Here is a 19842-nt window from a genome sequence, read left to right as displayed (position 1 = left end):
CCAGTCAGAGGTATTGCTTTTCCTGGCTCACAGATATTTTTAGAGGTTTGGTTGTTTCTTTAAACAACACAGCGCAGGTCAGCTGGAGTGCTAGGTTTATCACTTTAGCTCAAAAATCCGACTGTTGCCAAGTGATAGATAAGAACTGTGGAAAGAATTTCTGAACTTCATTTCTGTAAGTACATTAATTTTATTTCTATTTGTGTGGGTTGTTTTTGTTTTGGGTGGGTTTTTTGTTGAGTTTTTGTTTGGTTTTTTTTTGGTTGCTTTTTTTGGTGCGTGTAGGCATTTTTTAATTCTCTTTTTTGTTTTTCTGATGTCTCAACTGGCCCCATTTTATCCAGTAGTACTCTGCACTTATCCAAAGCCTATAACCAGGGTGCCTGGGGCATTCAGTCATCTTAGTCCATGGCAGCTGTATGGCCAAATGTGACATCACTCTGAAGACTGACAAAAAGAAAGACATTTATCTCACTTAGCTAAAGGCATTCAAATACTATAACTCTTCCAAGAGCTTTACTATCTCACTTCCCTGTAGTAAGTAGGAAGGGACTAGCTGGTACTCCTGGTAAACAAAATATCTCTAATAGGTAGAATGAATCCCATTCAGGAAGTTTCTCTCTCCTCACTGACCAGAAACAAAGCCCAATGGTCAAGATAGACACAGCAAAAGAAGAGGCATGAGAAACTGCATAGAAAGCAATTCCACTGTATTTAATTAAAATCCTCACCTGTCCACATTTTTTAGTTACTAGTTCTGCAACTGTAGGAATTTAATCTTTATAATATCATAACTTTTTATGTCCCTGCCCACTGCAGGGATGTTGGAACTCAATGGTCTTTAAAGGTCCCTTCCAACCCAAACCACCACTTCATGATTCTATGACTGTCTTTTTGATAAATACAAAATTTCTTTGGCAAACTTCTTTTGACTTCCCTATGTTCTATTAGAACAGTTAGTAAAATAAATCCCCATGTATTTGGATCTTTCTCAGCAAACCGTAGCAGTCTTCAAATGGAAATAAATCAATATAATCAAAATAAAGCAAACATATATACACATATTTGATATAAATAAATGTGACAAGTAAAGATTGCCTAGTATAGTACTCTGCTTTGGATGCTGTGTCGTATGACACATTTGAAGAATCTACTCATAGTTTACTAGAAACAAAATGAAATCATTAATTTTCTCTGAAAAGTTCAAAGAACAGTCAATAAAAGGATCATGACAGCTTTGAGAGAATGTGGACTAGAGTTTCATCAGATTATTCACTCATTTGAACAAAGCTGAGCACACTGCTGGTGTTTTGCAAGTAACAGTACTTGGTAACTTAAAATTGCATTTATACTTTCTTTTTATTTCGACACATTTTAAAGCTGATAAATGACCACTAAAGCAATTCTTGACTCGATTGACTGAACTGAAATACAGGTACTGGACATTCTCTAATTATCAAATGAACACCAAAAAGAACAATAAAAAACTTAAAGCTCAAAAGAGGAAATGAAGTATGAGAGGTATCTGCACTCATTGTGTCCTGTTAGCACCATCTTTATTTCCTTTTTACAAAAAAATAGAAATAACAACAGACAAATATACTCAGGAAAAAAAATCAATGCTTTTGCCTTGGTCTCACTGAGGAGCTGCGCAGGCAGAGTCCTGGCTGAAACTTTGACAGTATATGCCACTGACAAAGGGAAATAAAGGTATATGCAATATATCCATGCAAGACACAAAGTACAAAATGTGTTCTGTGGCCCAACAAACATTTTGGAGGTTGCCTGTGTCATAACAATTTTCAAATTACTGTTGCTCACCCATGCCTTTACATAGCACAGCTTACAAACAAGTTACATATACACATATATCATAAAAAAGATTTGTTTATGATCTAACTGCTACAGATTAAGGCATCCTAACAGCTGCTGTTTTGCTGGTGAGGGGTATGTCTCATATTAGTGTTTTAAAAGGCTATATTTCAGGAATTTCAAATGAAGTAAGACATCATCACGTGGTTTAGAGGAAGAATTCCTGCAGCTCTGGCTCTTCAGTACTCTTTTGACTGACAGATTTCTGGCTGTTACAGTTGATGTCATCATGCCTGGAAAACAAAGAAAGTTATTAATGCTAACACTAACAATATAGAGGTATTTGCACTGTGCTTATTTATCCTGTTTTATTCCATTTGCATGTACTGAAGTCTGAATTAATCTTTCTCTCTGAGCTTATTTTTCTAGACATGTACTACACAAAATATTTCTACTGAGTTGTAGCTTTCATTCTGAAATCAAACCTGGAAACCATTGGGATGATGAGGAGCTTTTTCAGTCATGGCATTAATTAGTGTGCTGTTGTAATGTCGTGGTAATAATGAACAGAACACCAAAAAATTTCTTGCCCTTTAGTGAAAAGTATCACAGTGACAAACAGATCCACTACAATAAATATCCTATTGGTTTCTGACTCTGCCTGTAATGGAATCATCTTGTCCCCATTACTAATCATCAGAGAGAAACGAACACTTTCAGAAGATGATTCACGGTATTTATTCTATCTGTCTGCTTTAGGTAGAAGATGGAGGCAAACACCATAGCAAAAATGGAAAGCAGTAATTATCTTTCTGACATGGGCCTGTACCTGTTTTAACATTGTAATTTATGTAAAAACTCAATTCTAGTAATTAGGATTTTATTAGAAGCACAGTTGAGGATAATTTCTCCATAGCGTGTTTTCATTTCCCCACTCGATAAACTTAAATTAAAAAATAATTTAAAAATCTGTCTATCGTGTATGAGATTTGAATGATAGCTTGCCAATTAGGGTGAAAAAATTAATAACTACATATTTGCAACACTAGTTTTCATTTCCTTTGATATGTCCTTGTTCTGAATTCCCAGCATGTTCCCCATCTCTTCAATTAACCTTCTAACTAATTGAAGTCCACAGCAACTTGCAAATCAGTTAAAAATCTCACTTTTAGTTATACTACTGAACAGCAAAGCAGCAAAACTCCTACAATACAGTAATGACTACCTGGTTTGCTGCTGCAAAGGACAGATACTACAGTGAAGGCAAGAGTATATGTACAAAAAAGTTTGTCTTAAACTCACGTATTTGTGAGCCTGATTCTTATAAACTGGAATCAATTTATTTCATTCTGCAATCATCACAAAGAACCAAATATCCCCAATAACCTTGTGATTACTTCAGGATTTAACAGATGTTGACCTTCTCATGGATCACAGTTGTGGGTCTTAATAAGAGGTAAGAGGGCATCAGGGATCATTTTATTTTAAAATCTCCTTTATTCATCTAAATTACTATTGTCATGTACCCAAAGCAAGAGCAAAAGGTACAAAATTGAGGCAGACTTTGTAGGAATGGGATTGAGGTAAAAGAGGATCATTTACCTTTTTGCCATATCTACTTTTTGGTACTTAACATGCATTGCTGTTATCAACAATATGTTTAGCGTTACTCGCATAGCTTTATTAAAGGCTGCTTTCTAAGGCTAAGATAATTAACTACTGCATGAGCTTAGACTTGCAGTGCTGAAAGCCCCTGTTGGTGAATCCCCCATGTAGAGTCTCACTAGGCACTCTAAAGAACCCAGTTTGTAGCTCTACAGTTGCAATGTGACCTCAGAGAGCATCATTTTTAGCTAATGCAGACGTCTCTAGGTGACAACACTGTGACCTGGAGAAAATGTATAACTGATTCTACTAATTAGTAACGAAATTCCTAATTAATTTTCTCACATCGTCTGGTGCCTGTATAGCCCCAGAAATACTAAAAATCCCCTCATGCAGCAAGCAGTGATGCATGATCATAGCAGTTCACAACAGAACAAATGTAAATTTTCTGAGACAAGGTTTAAATTACTTTCATATTGATGTTATACTGTACTAGCTTGAATTGCTACTATTTTATGAGACATACAGATAAGCATTCTTTTTCTGGAGTATATATTTGAAGTTTTAATTTATCTAGCACTAGGTCTGGCAGTGGGATTAGGTTAGATCCACTTAACCGTTTTAGAAATATGCCCAGTTTACTATCTGACAGAAATCTGACAGTGGATTCTGCTGATTGCCCCAACGTATGAAGCAATTTTTGCTGTTGACAGTTGCAGCAAATACAGGTCTTTGTATTGATATGGAGAGTTAGTGCTTACTTTAATGTAATGCAGTTCTCAGATAACTTAAAGTGTGGGAAAGAGCTGTTCATTGGCATACATGTAAGATGGAAAAAACCTACAGCTATTTGCTTGGAGTTGTAATTTGCCAAAAACTAGCTAATCCTTCCAAAAGGGGAAAAATTATCCCAAACCATCCTGTACATCTGAAATTTCCTTCAAGGCTTTCAGAAAAATAGGGTGTATCAAACTTAAAAAGGCCACTAAAAATTCTAGCACAGTCCTCTGCTATTAAGCTGTGACCAATTTGAAAAAAACAAACCACAGAGCCTTGATGTATTTGGGTATTTTAAATGAAAATTAAACAAACAAACAAACAAACAAACAAAAAAGACCAAAAAAAATTAAATAAAGAGAAGCTGAAGAAAAAGAAAACAGGAAACTGGTGGACAGGAATTTAATCTGTCTGAAGGCAGATTTTGTATAATGACTTCATATTTCAGAAGATGATAATAAAATCCCTTATATAAGGCACTAGAGTTAAAATGGGTTTGCAACTGTGTCCAGCAATGTAATTCCCCAATATAACAATCTTCAAAGGTTTAAAACACCAAAGATTATACTCTTTTCCAGAAAATTGTTTTTTTCAAAATAGTTCTGAAACAGTATTACAGTCTCCCCAGGCCACCCAGGGGAAATTTAGATAATGTCCAGGGGCTTGTAGTCCACACCATGGTGATGTTCTATTATTTAAATTTCACAGCTACTGGGCATCATGCAGTGAACTAACACAGGCACGCATTTTTCCCATTCAAAAATCACAGGAGATACTAAAAGGCATCACAAGGCTGGCTTAGAAGCTCTGACAGCCTTTGGGTCTGTGTTCTGATTTCTGAAAAGCATAACAGAACTTCCATTCTTATGTGATTTTTGGAGATCTCATGCCACAGACTCTAGCACACAATTTGCCCATTTCTGTCCTAATTTGTGGGTACCATAACAGTCTCCTCAAACTGTGCTCCTCATGCACTCTGCTCCTTGTTTCCTGCTCTCTGGTTCTACATGTGTCCACTGCCATGGGGGCAACTTCAGGACATGGTGCCTGGACCATTAGTGCCTGGAGGTGTAATCAGGAGCTCAGCCATCACCCTCCCAGCAGATGACTTCACATCTCTGCAGTGGCAGCCAGACCTTCCCTATCTCTCACTGTTTCTGGGAAATACCACGTTGTCAGGGATTTCTCACACAAGAGCAGTTACACAAGGCAATGCCAAATTACAACAAATGGCTACATTTGGGAGACAGCTCCAACATAAGGATGAGCTTAATGGCTTTGTACTCCTCTATGGCCTGGACAGGCAGCTGGATGTTTTGACTGGAGGCTGACCACTGATGCTCCCTCAAACTACTGCTGTGAAGTTTTGTGCACAAGTTTCCCCTCTTTGTTTTCTGGAGAGAATGAAACCTCTTGGAAATCTTACAGTTCTGTTTCTGGTTTCACATATGCTGTGCCAATGACTTCAGAACAAAACTCCCATTTCCATTACAGAAATTCAGTTTTCAAGTATGGGAAGGTCCTGGCACTAGCAAATAAGTGAACAAAAAACCAAATGTATTAGATATAAAAAATACTAATCTGAAAGTAATTTAGGCTCCTGAACTGCAGAATGACTAACGTCAGACTAACTTTACATCTGAGTTTAACAGAAAAAGAAAAAGGAATTTGTGAGTGTTAAGAGTTGAGTAAAAATGGCAGGCAATTTTTAGAACGCATTTGCTTACAAAATAAACATTGGTCATCGAGTCCAACTCCTGCCCTGCACAGGACCATCCTCAGGAGTCACACCATGTGCCCGAGAGCACTGTCCAAATACTTTTTGAACTCTGTCAGCCTGTTCCAGTGCCCAACCACCCTCCAACCTAAACCTCCCCCGACACAACTTCAGGCCATTCCCTTGGGTCCTGTCACTGGTCACCACAGAGACGAGATCAGTCCCTGCCTCTCCTCTTCCCCTCACAAGGAAGTTGTAGACTGCAGTGAGATCTCCCTTCAATCTGCTCCAGGCTGAACAGACCAAGTGACCTCAGCAGCTCCTCGTACGGCTTCCTCTCAAGGCCCTTCATCCTTTTCGCTGCCCTCATTTAGACAATCTCTAATGGCTTAAATGTTCTTTTCCCAACATGTCTTTATGGACATTGGGGGACTGATCTTTATCTGCCCCAAATTAAGGAGTTTGAACACAGTCATGGCTAATCAGATTTTTACAAAACAGATTTAAGTTCAAAACCTAAGGGAGAGTAAGAAAAATGAGAAAATAAAAGACCACTACTTGAAGCACTACTACTTAAAGTAGAGCACTCTGCCTCATGTTCTCTGTACTCTATTTAGAGATGAACTGTGGTCTTTTTTGCTCTCCTCATGAGAGGAAATTTAATTTCCATTCTCATCTGGTTCTTGACTTTCATTCAACGGAGGCAGAATACTCAGCCAAAGTCTGCTATACACCCTGGTGGATTTATGAGTATGAATACTTTCTGTACTTGCTTGGAACTGAATTCTGTAGCCAGTTCAATGGTGACATCAGCAGAAATCCATCATAAATTTCTGCTTTTCTAGGAATTTAGATGTTCATCTACTTCCCTTTTTGTGAATCAATAGATTCCAGTGTTTCAGTTACAAATAACGTTAGCAAACACAATTTGAGAAAACAAAGCAACAGAGATGCTAAACATTAGCATGCATAAGCACATACCAAGCATAGTTACACAGAAGTTCTTCATTCAACGTGCTAGAGGAAAGACTGGTGTAGCTGAAGAAAGGATCCTAAGGAAGTACAACATCATATCAGTTAAAAGCATGCACTGTGCTCACCACATGCATAACATGGAAATCTACCAAAACATGCAGTCAGACAGCCACAGTAATGTTTCAACAGATTTCTTTTTATGCCTGAATCTGTTACCTCTTTGAGATGTGTGCTGTGGTCCTTTGGGTTGGTATGAAAATTTATTCTTTCCACAGTTTTGATGTTGACAAGAGTGACATGCAAACATGGCCTTTTCACAGACAATGTGTTTTACAGTGCAAGCATCAATCCTGTTAGAATTACCTCACACAATTCTTCAAATTTCTTAGGGAACTACAAAAACTGCTCATGACCCTACAATCTATCAGAACATCTTTGAAGACAGACTGTCTTTTCATTTGTCACTATGAAATCTGAATCACTCACTTGAAAAAAGAAGCCATTGTGTTATATAAATACTTCCATATTAAACTGGCTGTTCAAGTAGATGGTTCAGGTCTTCAAAGACTCAGACCAGTAGTTCATATTGTGATTCTCAGTAAACTTTAAGAAATGCAGTCCCACTTCAATTTAGCCTGCTTCCTCTCCTTTGAATTTTTAATTTAATTTAATTTAATTTAATTTCATTTCATTTCATTTTACAGTATGCTATCCACTACCATTCTAGCAGCACCCACTAACATGGACTGCTCACTGTTTCCAAATTCTCTCTTTCCACTGTTTCTTTTCCATACCCATTTTGCCTCCTCTTTGCCTAAGATTTTCCTGTGTTTTTCTCCCATTACCTTGTCATACTTTTAACAGTATATAATTCACCAATTCTTCTCCTGCTATTGGCCCGCTTTAAATTTTTTTTTTTTTCATCTTGAATTTATTTTTCCACCTCATGTCTTTCCATCCACCCCTTCCCTCCCAGTGTGACTTCCACAGAGAATAAAATCATCTACCATTCCCTCTCAATTGTATTTTATCTCCAGATGCTCGTACTTCTCTCCACTCTATAAACACACTGCACCCACAGTATTTCCTCCCTCTGTCTCTTTCATTCAATACCTCTTTCTCTTGAAAGATATATTTTCTCCTTCCTTTAAACAAGAGGGACACTCCTCTGTCTGTTGGGATCCCAGAAAGGACATTGTGTTGACTGCAAAGAGGGGATGATCTGGATCCAGTACATTTTGCTACAGACCAACCATATGCTCTGGTACAAGAAGACTCTGTTATGAGGAGAAGGTGGGCAAATAACACTGTAACTCACACAGAAGCCAGAAGGACCATTTCTGCAATTTTTCCTGGTTGTATTTCTCATCAAGTCTTGGCTATAGGACAGGCCAGGGCGAGTCCTTCAGTTATTTACTCCTCAGATATCCCATGGTTTCAAGAGTGACATTCTCATTGTAAGTTTTGTCACTCGGTGCAATATCAAACATCATTTCCATGTGAATCACATTTTAGTAGAAAGCTTTAAACACAGAATATGTGAACCACATGCTCTAAGAGTACAGACTGTACAGTCTTGTACAGACAAGCAACACCTGCCACTCCTCAGAAAAGCCTTCCAAAATTAAAAGGGATTTATACAGGTCAAATACAATAAAGTATTTGTGTGCATCCTTTTGCTATAGAAAGGCAAGAGGAAGAAGCTGTCAAATTTATTCATTACTTAAAGAGACTAGAAAAAAAAAGGCCCTTCCTTCTTTCAGTGCACTCACTGGCTTGTTTCTTCCTTTTGAGAGAACTGCTGGATTTCCCTTGCTGTCTGTTGTCTTCCTTCCTGATGAGGTAAAAGGCAGCGTCGATGAGGTTTTGACCTGGTTTGCTGTTTGACAGTTGTTATTGTTATTTTGGTTGCCACTCAGTGTCTCCATTATGGACCGAAAGGTTCCAAAAGGCCTTTTCAGCTGATCCCCTATATGCTCCCCAGAGCTGGGTGGAGCCCGCATGAGTCCTTTGCTCTGGTCTTTATCCTTTTCCTCATTTAGTTCTGACTCTGCTAGCTCCACCTGCACCACAGGCTCCTCGAAAGTTACACGAAGTTTCAAATTTTGAGACGTTCTGCGCTTTGAAGATGGAGACTTGAGAGCACTCTTAGGGCTTGTGGCAACCTTTTGAGCAGTGGCACTATCCGAGCTGGACGGAGAGTTGTCTCCACAAAACTGGTTCTGAGGTACCGTACCAGACTGATACAGGGCTTCGTTATCGGGATCACTGCTCTCTGAAGTAGGGGAAGGACTGTGACCATCCACAGACTTAGAGACCCTGATACCAAAGGGGAAGCGGCGTCCTGCCGCAGAAGTGTGTTTCTTAAGCATCAGGTTCAAACTCTCTGTGCTCTCAACACTCTCCACTATAGGCTGAGGTCTTGGTTTGTCAGTTCTTTTCACAGGAGTGTTCTTGTGGTCCTCAAAATTAGGTGAATCTGTATCAGACTCGCTGAGAGACCGCTGCATCAGTTGCCTCAGTCGGGCTAACTTCAACTCCCTTTTCTCTGGCAAAATCTTCTTCACATTCTTGGAGGATGCATGAGCATCCTGAAATTCCAAAGTCAGCTTTTCCTGCATACAGACATTTTCAGATATTTCCTTCCCCAACAACTGACGCAAGATTTTATCTGAGTCCTCATCTTTTATCTTGGCTCGAGTGCGACTAGAAGTTCCCAAGCTGCCAAGAATCTGAATCCCATCTTGGGTGTTCAATTTACTTTTTGGTGGAGACAATTCATCTGCTTCAGACGGTTTCCACTGGGGTTTGCCAGAAGCGGGAGATGATGGCAAGCTTAAAGAAAAAAAAGAAGAAACACCACAGTGAAATTAATGCATATTTAAAATGTGAAATTGCCATTTCCCGTGTATTTGTCTGTCTCAGCTTCTTGTTACGTATCCTCTTCATTGCTACTCACATGGAATTTATTACTATGATGCTACAGCAAAGATTACATAAAGAAGGATGTAACCCTGTTTCCACTCCTATTCAGGATCTGAGGACCTTCACTTTCTCTTACAAAGAAAACTCCTTATAATCAAAACTTAGAATTTAAATTTAAACACCAAATATGACTTTATGAGGAAAACTCTAGAGAAACTACTGTTTCCTATTTATGGGAATTGTTTCATATTTTGTCGTGTTTTAAAAGGCAAAGAAACCTGCACAAGGTCAAATGCCTCCTATCCAAGTCACATCATAATATAAAAGTAGCTTATTCTAAGTACTGTGAAAGGACTAGCTCTCCACATTGCAATGATTTCATATATCTACACTTCATCTGGTACTAATAGCCGTATAAGACCTCATAAAAAGTCAGGGCCATTTGCACTCAAAACTTTTTCAGATATGAAATACTGAAAAGCAAGAGAAAGGTGACAAGAATGTATTTCAACACTATTAGAATAATAAATTAAATTTAGAACTCCAAATGTTTTATAGCAAGGAAACAGCAATTTGACATAAGCCCAGTTTGCAAAGAATGTAAATTACAGAGACCTTTTCTTTCCCTGTGACATATGCTAGAGCTCATAATACTTATATACATTCTTATTTTAAACCAATTTTCCACTATGCAAGAACAAGATGACAAAATTAAAGTCAGTGTGAGGCAGGCAAGCAGCTTCTGCTCTGCTGAGTCCATATTCTCACAGTGTAAAAAATTCACATGCCTGTACTACCCACTTCATTTTCAATTCCCTTAGTGCTTTTTTTCCTATGCTAACCAAAACAGACACTAAAGAATACGCATTTATCTATAGTAGACATTCTCAGCAAAAGGGATAGGTTCTTTTAGATCTGCTACTGACTCCTTGGAGGATGATGATATCCACAAGTGAGTTCTAACCGGAAGGAAAAATAGTAGCCAACCATGAAATAAAATAAACAGAGTACAATTTTCAGACTTGCTCACTTAACTAAAATAATACTGAAACCCACTCTTTTACAGAAATAGTGAATGCTGAGAGATCTGCTCTCACCTTATCTTACCTGACATTGAAAGTAAAACAGTCCTGGTGTTCAGCAGTACTCAGATGTGAGACCACTTGGAAAGACCAACCAGCAAAAATCACAGAAACCAAATGAACTGGAAGACAACATTTGGTCCCATTGTACCTACTAAGCTAGCAGACAGGAAAGACAAAAATTCAAAAAAAAAAAAACAAAAAACCCCTCTTTCCAGTGTGGTTTCTACTTCAGCAGGAGTTCGGAGTTTACAGTCCTTTCCTAGCTGAAGTTCCTTTACACAAATGCATCTGCAATCCCAATGTCTTTGTTATCTACTATTGTAACTATCTGCACTTGCCTGAAACAATGACACATGAAATCCAGGGACATGGAGCATTTGTACAGAAAAATGCTTGAGATTCTGTGAGAATCAAAAAAAAGCAGTCACTCATCCTCTGAGTTCATACTTGATAACCCAAGGCCGTGATCATCAATGCCTGCAGAAGCTTTTATGCTGGCTACTTAAACACAGATGTAGCTTCCTAACAACTCCGAAACAAGGAGAACCACTGTGTATGTCTTCCAGAGAGGAAAATGTATTAGAAGATAATGATAAACTGAGTTCTCTTTGCATGTGAGTTACTTCTTTTCAAAGTAATCTTCAGATTGCTGTGAGTGAGAAACTGGGCTTGCTTGACTTCCATGCATCACACTGTCAGAGATCCAGTCCTCAGTCTTCACCTTCCTCTTCTTTAATGTTTGAAACGTCATTTGAGTTTCTTTCTCCAACTTCTGACATGATACATAAGCAATACATAAAATTTCTAGAGTTTTCACTTTTTATTCAAGCTACTGCAGGTAAAAGATTTAATGAGCGTAAAGAGCCTTATTAATCTGAAAGCAGGATTTGTTGGTAACTGGCTTTATAACTTACTGCTAGCAGTAATGTACAGTGGATCAACACGAGGTCAAACTTTACAACTTTCCTACAGATTTCTAGGATCCTCTGCTGTTCATCTAATTCAAAATATAGTATATTTCACTGTAAAACTGGTTTTCACTCTGTTGGGAAACAGGGACTATTTAGTTCATACTCAAAAATTCCAGTATTTATCAACATTACACACTGCCAAATTCCAGAAGCTCACCTTTGAGCCCACAAGGTAAAACACCCACATTTTCTTTACAGAACACATTTACTACTTAGCCACATCACAACTTCTCCTGATAACTGATACACCAGGAAAATGTGCAAATCCAGACTGCAGCACAATTCCCCCACCTCACCTTGGGGATGTGGGCAGTGACTTGCCCTCCAACCGCTGGGCTTCTAAAAGTTGCTGGAGTTGGTTCTGTAATGTCACACGTTCCACCGTCTGCCTGCAAGAAAATTTAAGACTGTTTACCTCAAATTGTAAAACTGTCTGCATTAGTAATCTGCGGGGTAACAGATACTATCCTTTCAACTTTGTATTAAAGGAAGAAATCCTCTTCATCTGTACTTTATGTAGTAAGTAAACAGAGAACTCATAAATAAGAAAATACAGAGTTTGTAGTTTTTTCTGAATCTCTGTTGGCATTTTATAATCACTGCACAAGAACAGTTGAGAGAATCTCACTTGTCAGATTATTTATTATACTTCATATAAGAAAAAGTGTGTGATCATAAGCAGCAGAGAATTGGAACTGAGTGACTCACAGATACAAAGATCTGGCAGAGCAAACTTAGGGCCCTTTAGCTCTTACTTGTTTGTAGAAAGGAATAGAAAATGGACACATTTAACAGTCACTTCCGATGTTTGGTGGTTGACTTTTATTCAGCTAAGCAACAGCTGAGACAACTGTTCTCTCCTCTTCTATCTGCAAATGAACTCAGAGAGGAGCCTTTGCCCACTGGAAAGGACTGGTCCAATCTTCAGCTGCACGATGGAGTTAGGTATGACCTCTGTGCCACATCTGCTTGCTGCCCAACCTTACTGAAGGTCCTACTTGTGCTCTGCATCCATCTTATAGCACCCAGTAGTGCTATACCTAATGCCGTTCATCAATTTCAGTGTGGTGTTGTGATTTTGTAAATAGCTTTAGAAACCAACACTCAAAAAATGGTAATAGTACCTAAAAATTGTTAGTAATATGAGAGTGATATCCATTCTAGAAACAACATTTAACATTTATCGTGTGCAATCACTATATCTCTTGTCCTGCAATATACTTATTTCCATAGGAAGGACTCAGTTGAACAATATAACCTACAAACCCTCAAGTAGCTTTACAAGAATGATAGAATAGAACAATTTGGCACAAAAAGGTCTTCTCCCTTTCCCTGCTCCCATACAATTCAGACTTTCCATTCTAACATCAAAACACTCCTTCAGCTTGTTGACCACCACAGACAACATTCAATCTTGTTTAGCGACCTGTAATTTCCAGTCCTTCTAAACACTGCACAGACAGAATTATTGGGAACTACTGGAAAACAAGAGACTTAGAGCTTTTTATTACTGTACATATGCTATCAAACAGAATTGGTATATTCTGTTTTATTCCCTGGTCCTGATGAAATGACCATGGGAAAATGACTTTTTATCTGCTTCTCCCAGGCTTTGCTTCTGTTGCTGTATAAGTAATATGTTTTTAGGACTTTTATTCTTGTTGGATCTGCAGAACTAAGACAGTTCTCAAACAGTGAGCTGGACACTTTCCTAGCTTGCATGCCATGAGCAGAAGATTTAGTGGAGTTCCAAATGAAGCCTTTATAACTGGCAATGTCAAAGCCAGAAAGAATCCAGATGACTTTTTAAACTAAAGGTTGTACTTGCAGGGTTGGCAGAAAACAAATGTTTTACTTTTAATATATCAAAGTGGATTTGAAAAGTGCTACAGAAATAAAGGTGTGACCTTGACATACTGCCTTGCCATCGCATTTTACAATACAGCCATGTTTTATGTAGATCCTTTCTTCCTTTAATTTTCCATCTTCCTTCTTCTAGCCTACACACTTCCTTGGACTATTTTAACATTACTCCTACCATCTGTCAACACTGGCTTATATTGCAGATCCCGAGATACTCTCTTTTAAGAACCAGGGAAATTTTCATTCGAAATTAGGTTGTGATGAAATTTCTCTGGTTTTTTTTTTGTGTTTTATCCTTCTTTTAATTTCTTTTTTAAAATACCTAAATAACGCAGCTAACAGTTTTTAATGTGTTTAATGTTTTTAGCTTTAGTGGAAATTTCTGATATGTCTTCTTCTGAGATAATATTCTCATTCCACTTAAACATTTCAATTTTAAAAGAATTGAAGTCTCCTCCATTTTCACAGTTCTAGTTAGTGTATAACTCACATAAACTAACACATCTTGCCAGCACTATGCCTAAAGATATATAACATACACATATATACCTAAGATAATATTGGAAACAAGGCATCACAGCTTCTTGGAATAGCAACACTGCAAAGTATTAAAACCAGACTGATTTAGGAGATAAGATCACGGTAGCTTCTGGGCTAAGAGAGTCTACTTACTTTATTATACTTAATGGACAAATTCTGGGTCTTACCTTAGACAATGTTCCCATTCAGTAATATGTAAGGACTCTTCTGTGTCTACTTAGACAGCTGTGGACCCCAACTACCTCCTAATAAAATCAGGGAGCTCAGTAACTCAGCAGGGAATAGGCTGAGGCACTGGGCGCTACTGAAGCATCTTTCATAATATGTTTTCTTATTTCTCCATTTTTTCAAATAAAACAAGAATGGCCACTATACAAAGCAGAAAACAGAATGGCTTAACTAAGTAAGAAAAAGATGAACATTGTAAAGTTTACATTGAGTTTCTTACCATGTGTCTATATAATACACAATACCACAAAAAACTCCCCATACCAACCAAAAACCCAGCAACTTGCACACATTTTACCATAAAAAATTTAGCTATTTTTACAGCTATTCCTGTGAGGTTCCAGGAAAATCATGGATTTCTTTTACAGAACATAGAAAAGTGATAGCAACAGAAGATATTAAATTATTTTCTCAACTTCATTTTTTGACTCCTGGTTTGTTTTGATCTTTGCCTTGCCAGAGATTTTGTCTTGAAAGTGTATCAAAAGAATCTGTAAGTGTCTCTGTTAAACTGATATACACATCCAGGTCCATAAATGTGGGACAGTGAAACCATTTCAGAATGCAGGTCCATCAGCAAGTAGCATTGTAAAATAAGTCTATGGAAGCAATCATTTTACGTCATTAATTTTGACATGGTCTCTTCAGACCAGGAAAGCCCAAACAATAAAAATCATACTGTAGGCAGGAATTTTCCACACTTGCAACTAAGGATTTTTTAGGTAGATAAAGTCAGTGAAGGAGTAAGTAAGATTGTAAGACCTATGGAGAGCTCAGGAAGTAAAACAAAAGCAGACTATTTAGTATAGTCTCTTTGAGAAACTCTTGTGACTGTCCTAAGTATTTTGTTTAGTTCAGAAAGTTGTACTGGATTGACCAAACTTCTGCAATTATGAAGAGATGTAAAGCAAAGCTTGCAGTTTGAAGACAGTAACAGCAAGATTTTGTGGGTCACATTCCTTTCTACCTATGGAAAGATTTTCTTGGTTCTTTCGCTCTGTTGGGGAAAACTCTCAGTTAATCCTCTTGTGAAGATCTTGGAACATCAGTACTAACTGCTTATTTCCTTCTTTCTTTTTTTTTTTTTAATTAAAAAATAAAATTTAAAAAAAAGGCTTTTCTCTCTGAATGGATACTTAGACCCAGCTCAGAACATTTTGTTATACTCCTCTGTATTTGCCAGTTGATCTGCTTTGGTTCAAAGAGCTGAAAGATGTGAAGACTCTGGAAAAATGTGATTTTATTGTTTTTGTTTTGTGCCTTTCTTTCAGGAATGGCTTCAAATAGTGTGATGGATTGGAATAACTTCTCTCCAGAAGCTGCTGCAGACAGGTACTTCATACCATTGTTGGATTTTTAAGAAGGATGAGCATTGCAAACAGGGCAAGAGCCTTTTTCCATCATCCTCTCTGCCTCCTGAGCATGAGCCTCTGAACATGGTCCATTGCTTCTATCAAAACCACTCACAGCCTGGGGCCTGCAGCCCAAATAGCCATGCAGAAGCTGCTCTTTCAAGCAGAAAACAGAATATTTCACTGCCTCAGTAAACTGCAACAGGGTTGCACAAGAGACTTACATCTCTCTGTAGAAGAGGAAGAAAAGGCTGCTGCTGCACTTACTGGAACTAATCTGAATCCTGAAAAATAGACTGATGAAGGGAAGCAGATTTAATTCCAGCTGAAACAAGCAAAGAAACCCATCAGGGATCAGACAAGAATCATTTAAATTACTTCCTATGGATACAATCTATGAGATGACAGTGGGGAGACTTGGAAAAGTGTTAATACTTTTGTCATGAAAGTCACAACCAGACTATTTCTGTGGGGGTGAGCAGCCTGCTGACTGACATAAGAAGTCTTTCCCTTATATAAGAGAAGTAACACTTATATCAAGTACTGGGTGAGGACTGAAGAGAACTGAAACATGGAGACTCTGGTTGCCATTTCTACCTCCTGGTGTGTGTTTCCTTTTTTTTTTCTACTGAGCAATGGGGAAAATAAATTTCATTATATATTGTGTCAGATGCTAATGCAGCCTACTTAGGAAATGCCCTAGATTCTATTTTTTTTTTTCCTTTATGTCAGCTGATTTTATTTTTCAGCAAATGAACCAACTTACAGGTACTTTAAAATACCCAGGGAACAGTGTCAGACTGTGAAATTATGAAAACTGAAAATTATAATAATTCTCAGTTTACTGTTTGTATTTTTGACAGTATCAATGTTAAAGAAGAATGAAGATATCACAAAAAGAAAACATCAATGTAAAGACATGGAGATCATTTACCAGCTACTGTCATGGGCAAAAGAGACTTGACTTGGGAAATTTAACTTAATTCATTGTCAATTAGCATAAAAATTAGCATAAATAATTATTGCTTCAGGTTTGCAGAAATAAAAACGGACAGACGTTTAAAACATCTATCCTCCCCTTTTGCAAGCTCAAATTTATCTGCACTGCTAGATCCAACTCTCCCCAGTTCTCAGGCTTTACTCCAGACACCTCTCTTTCCCCCTTGTCACTGCTGCAGGTTACACCCAGTCTCTTCAGTGAGCCAACATGCAGCACAGGTCAGGGTTCATGTGTAGCAGTTTTTCACTGCTGCTCCCTTTTTCTCCACTTTCTCCTGTGCTCTAGTGTGGGTCCTTGACAGGCTGCAGTCCATTCAGGAAATCACCAGTGTGGACTTACCCATGGGCTGTAGTCCTTTCGAGGGATGTCCCTGTTCTACCGTGGAACTCTATGGGCCACAGTCCCTTTGGGGATGTGCCTTCTCCAACATAGTGTGCCTCCAGCTCCTCTGACCTTGCTGTCCCCTCTGTTTGTCATTCTCCTGTTCTCTTCTCTTCTCTCTGGCATTTTCTGCCCTTTCTTAAATATATTTTCACAGAGGTGCTTCACTATAGATTGATCTATAGTCATAGCTGTGTCCTGAAGTGGACCTGTTGCAGAAAGTTGTGTCCAGCAAAGAGTAGCCTCTCATCTGTTCTCACTGAGGCCACTCTACAGCTTCCCTACTAGCAGAGTCTTACAATTTATACCCAGTAAAATTAGCTACATGCTGCTTGCATAAAATGATATGGTCTTCTCTAAACATGGGATTTTCAGAAGTCAGTTTCATGGACTGTGATAGCTGACAAGGTCTTGATCACATATTTAAATTGGAACAACGTTACGTGAGTGTTGATGGTTTCTAAGAGTCTTATGAGCCTATTGACATGGTAAGTCACAGTAACTGCACCTACAACTAAAGAAAGCAATTGCAAAATTTTGTGTTTCGAAATAACAGGTTCTTTAAAGAATGTTTAATAAAAATCATACTAAAATATTAAAACCAGTTCATATGAAGGACAAACAGAACAGAAGATATTTCCTCAGTAGCCATTGTGGGCTTTGGTGACCTTCCAAGTCCGAAAAAACCCCTCCAACTACCATTTCTACTATTCCTCCCAACATCAACACCCAGCACTGTAAGTGGGAAGACCCACTCACTGTATACAAAAGCATGCTATGTGAACAGAAACCATAACCAGTAATGATGTGATCCCAAGGTACGCAAAGGAAAGGAACTGGATTGCTTCATATATACCTTTTTCATTTCCCGCTCCTTTCATCTATGTTCATAGCAAACTGCCACAAAGAAAACAGCTGAAAAATTGAGCTGCTAAAGGTGAAAGGGTAAATACTTGAGAGTAGGAAAGAGCAGAGAAATAAAGTAGAAATATGACTTGAAAATGTCATATATATGAAGCAGAAAACAGACACTGCAAATAAATTGAATATGAAGTAGGGTATTGTTTTAAGATCAATCACTCTGCTAACAATGAAACACTTACTCCTTCAGCTGCTTAGTTAGCTTGACAACCTGAGAGGCCAATGACATACATGTCTCCACAACCACTAAGTAGCGGGAACACATGGTATGCCCCTGTCGCTCAGCACTTTGTGAGGGTTTCTCTCCCACGTGGTTTTGCATGGTGACATTTGCTCCATATTCAACCAATGTCTGTAAAAACATAAAAGGGAACAGTGACATCTCTAAGTATAAGTCTCTGCTGTGACTTCTAATCATCACAAGAATGGCTGGATGCAAAACACTCCTGAATAAAATGCCTGAAAATGTTAGTCTGAGCCAGTAATTTTAAAAATTCAGTCACTGACAAGCCTGTATGCAGCTTGAACTCAAACCACATACCACTAAAATCTACCCCTTAGTGCAACAATAACATAGAAGAGTGAGCTGTGGTTCAGAAGAGCTATAAAAATATTATATTATTTCTTCCTCTCCCCTTGCACTTCTACTCAATTAATTTTTCTGCTCATTTGTTTACACAGCATAGTACCACTTGTAGCATTCATAAAGTGAGTGAGATCATCAAATGAAAACAGAGGACTTTCATTAGGTCACCTATTAATTCTCTCCTGCACCACAGTAATAATGCATTACAGAAAATGGTGATAACTTTACACATAGCAGACCTAGAAAAGAAGACACAGGCAAGTGCAATTCAAAGGACATAAGTTCTAGATAACATCAGGGTCCAGAGCAGTGTGCCCATCAGTTTATAGTGGGTGGTGACGAGTGTAATGGCTTACCAGGTCTAGTAGCTGCTCTTGGGATCTCCACACCCTTAGAATCTTTTGGGAATGTCACTGCTACAGTATTTGCTGACTCCTTTTGTGGTTTACCTCTCATTTTCTTACCACAGCAGAATCCCTACATTTAAAACACTCAGTAGAGCAGTCTCAGTGTCCTGGTTCCTTAGCTAAGTGATGTTTGGATATGAAAGACAAGGTAGATACTTTAGGTCAGACAGGCACAAATTTCTTATTGCAGAAAAAGATCTGCACAATGATTTTATCAATCTGGTGGGAATTTTGGTTTCTTAATGACAAAAGAAGTCTCACTGCTTTGCACTTGCTTGGCTAATCCCTATTTTCTCTTGAAGACATACTGAAATATGGGTCAGCTTTTAGTCCGTAAGAAAAATTATGCCTTATATTCTCATGTATATCCTCATGTTACTCACAGTACTATCAGAGAAGATTAGGTTGTTGCTGGAGAACCATCCGGGTTGTGAGCATGACATTTGAGTTACTTTGGGACTTGAATACAGAGCATTCTAAGAGCATAAGAAGTTCTGTCAGGCTGACTCAAGACACACAATAACTGAAGCAAGAATTGAGGCCAAGTCTTCACTCTTTATAATCTGTTTGTGATAATCAGTGTTACATAGTTTTTGGATTACTGAAGAACACAGAATAGGACCTAAATGTTCTCAGCAATGCTCTGACACACATTGATCATAGAACTCAGGAAAATTTCTGAGCAACACCATAATAC

The 19842-nt window shown here is 38.2% G+C and overlaps 1 protein-coding gene across 2 annotated transcripts in view; it reads right to left on the bottom strand.

Moving 5' to 3' along the window:
- Nucleotides 1–1539: 1539 nt before the first annotated feature.
- Nucleotides 1540–19842, bottom strand: part of SNCAIP (synuclein alpha interacting protein) — a 54798-nt gene continuing 36495 nt past the window's right edge. The window contains exons 7-11 of one of the 2 annotated variants that reach the window (XM_008923289.1): nucleotides 18335–18504; nucleotides 12164–12256; nucleotides 8659–9721; nucleotides 6893–6963; nucleotides 1540–2105 (exon numbers count right to left, since the gene is read on the bottom strand). In XM_008923289.1, coding sequence (XP_008921537.1) covers nucleotides 2021–2105; nucleotides 6893–6963; nucleotides 8659–9721; nucleotides 12164–12256; nucleotides 18335–18504 — 1482 coding nt within the window. In that variant the 3' untranslated portion in view covers nucleotides 1540–2020. The remainder of the gene's footprint in view (nucleotides 2106–6892; nucleotides 6964–8658; nucleotides 9722–12163; nucleotides 12257–18334; nucleotides 18505–19842) is intronic. The other variant, XM_018086191.1, reaches the window with a different exon arrangement.

The sequence above is a fragment of the Manacus vitellinus genome, unplaced genomic scaffold (genome assembly GCF_001715985.3).
Source record: "Manacus vitellinus isolate BGI_N305 unplaced genomic scaffold, ASM171598v3 scaffold_9_pilon, whole genome shotgun sequence".
Classification (NCBI taxonomy): Eukaryota; Metazoa; Chordata; class Aves; order Passeriformes; family Pipridae; genus Manacus; species Manacus vitellinus.
This window is presented reverse-complemented; position numbering and strand designations above follow the sequence as displayed.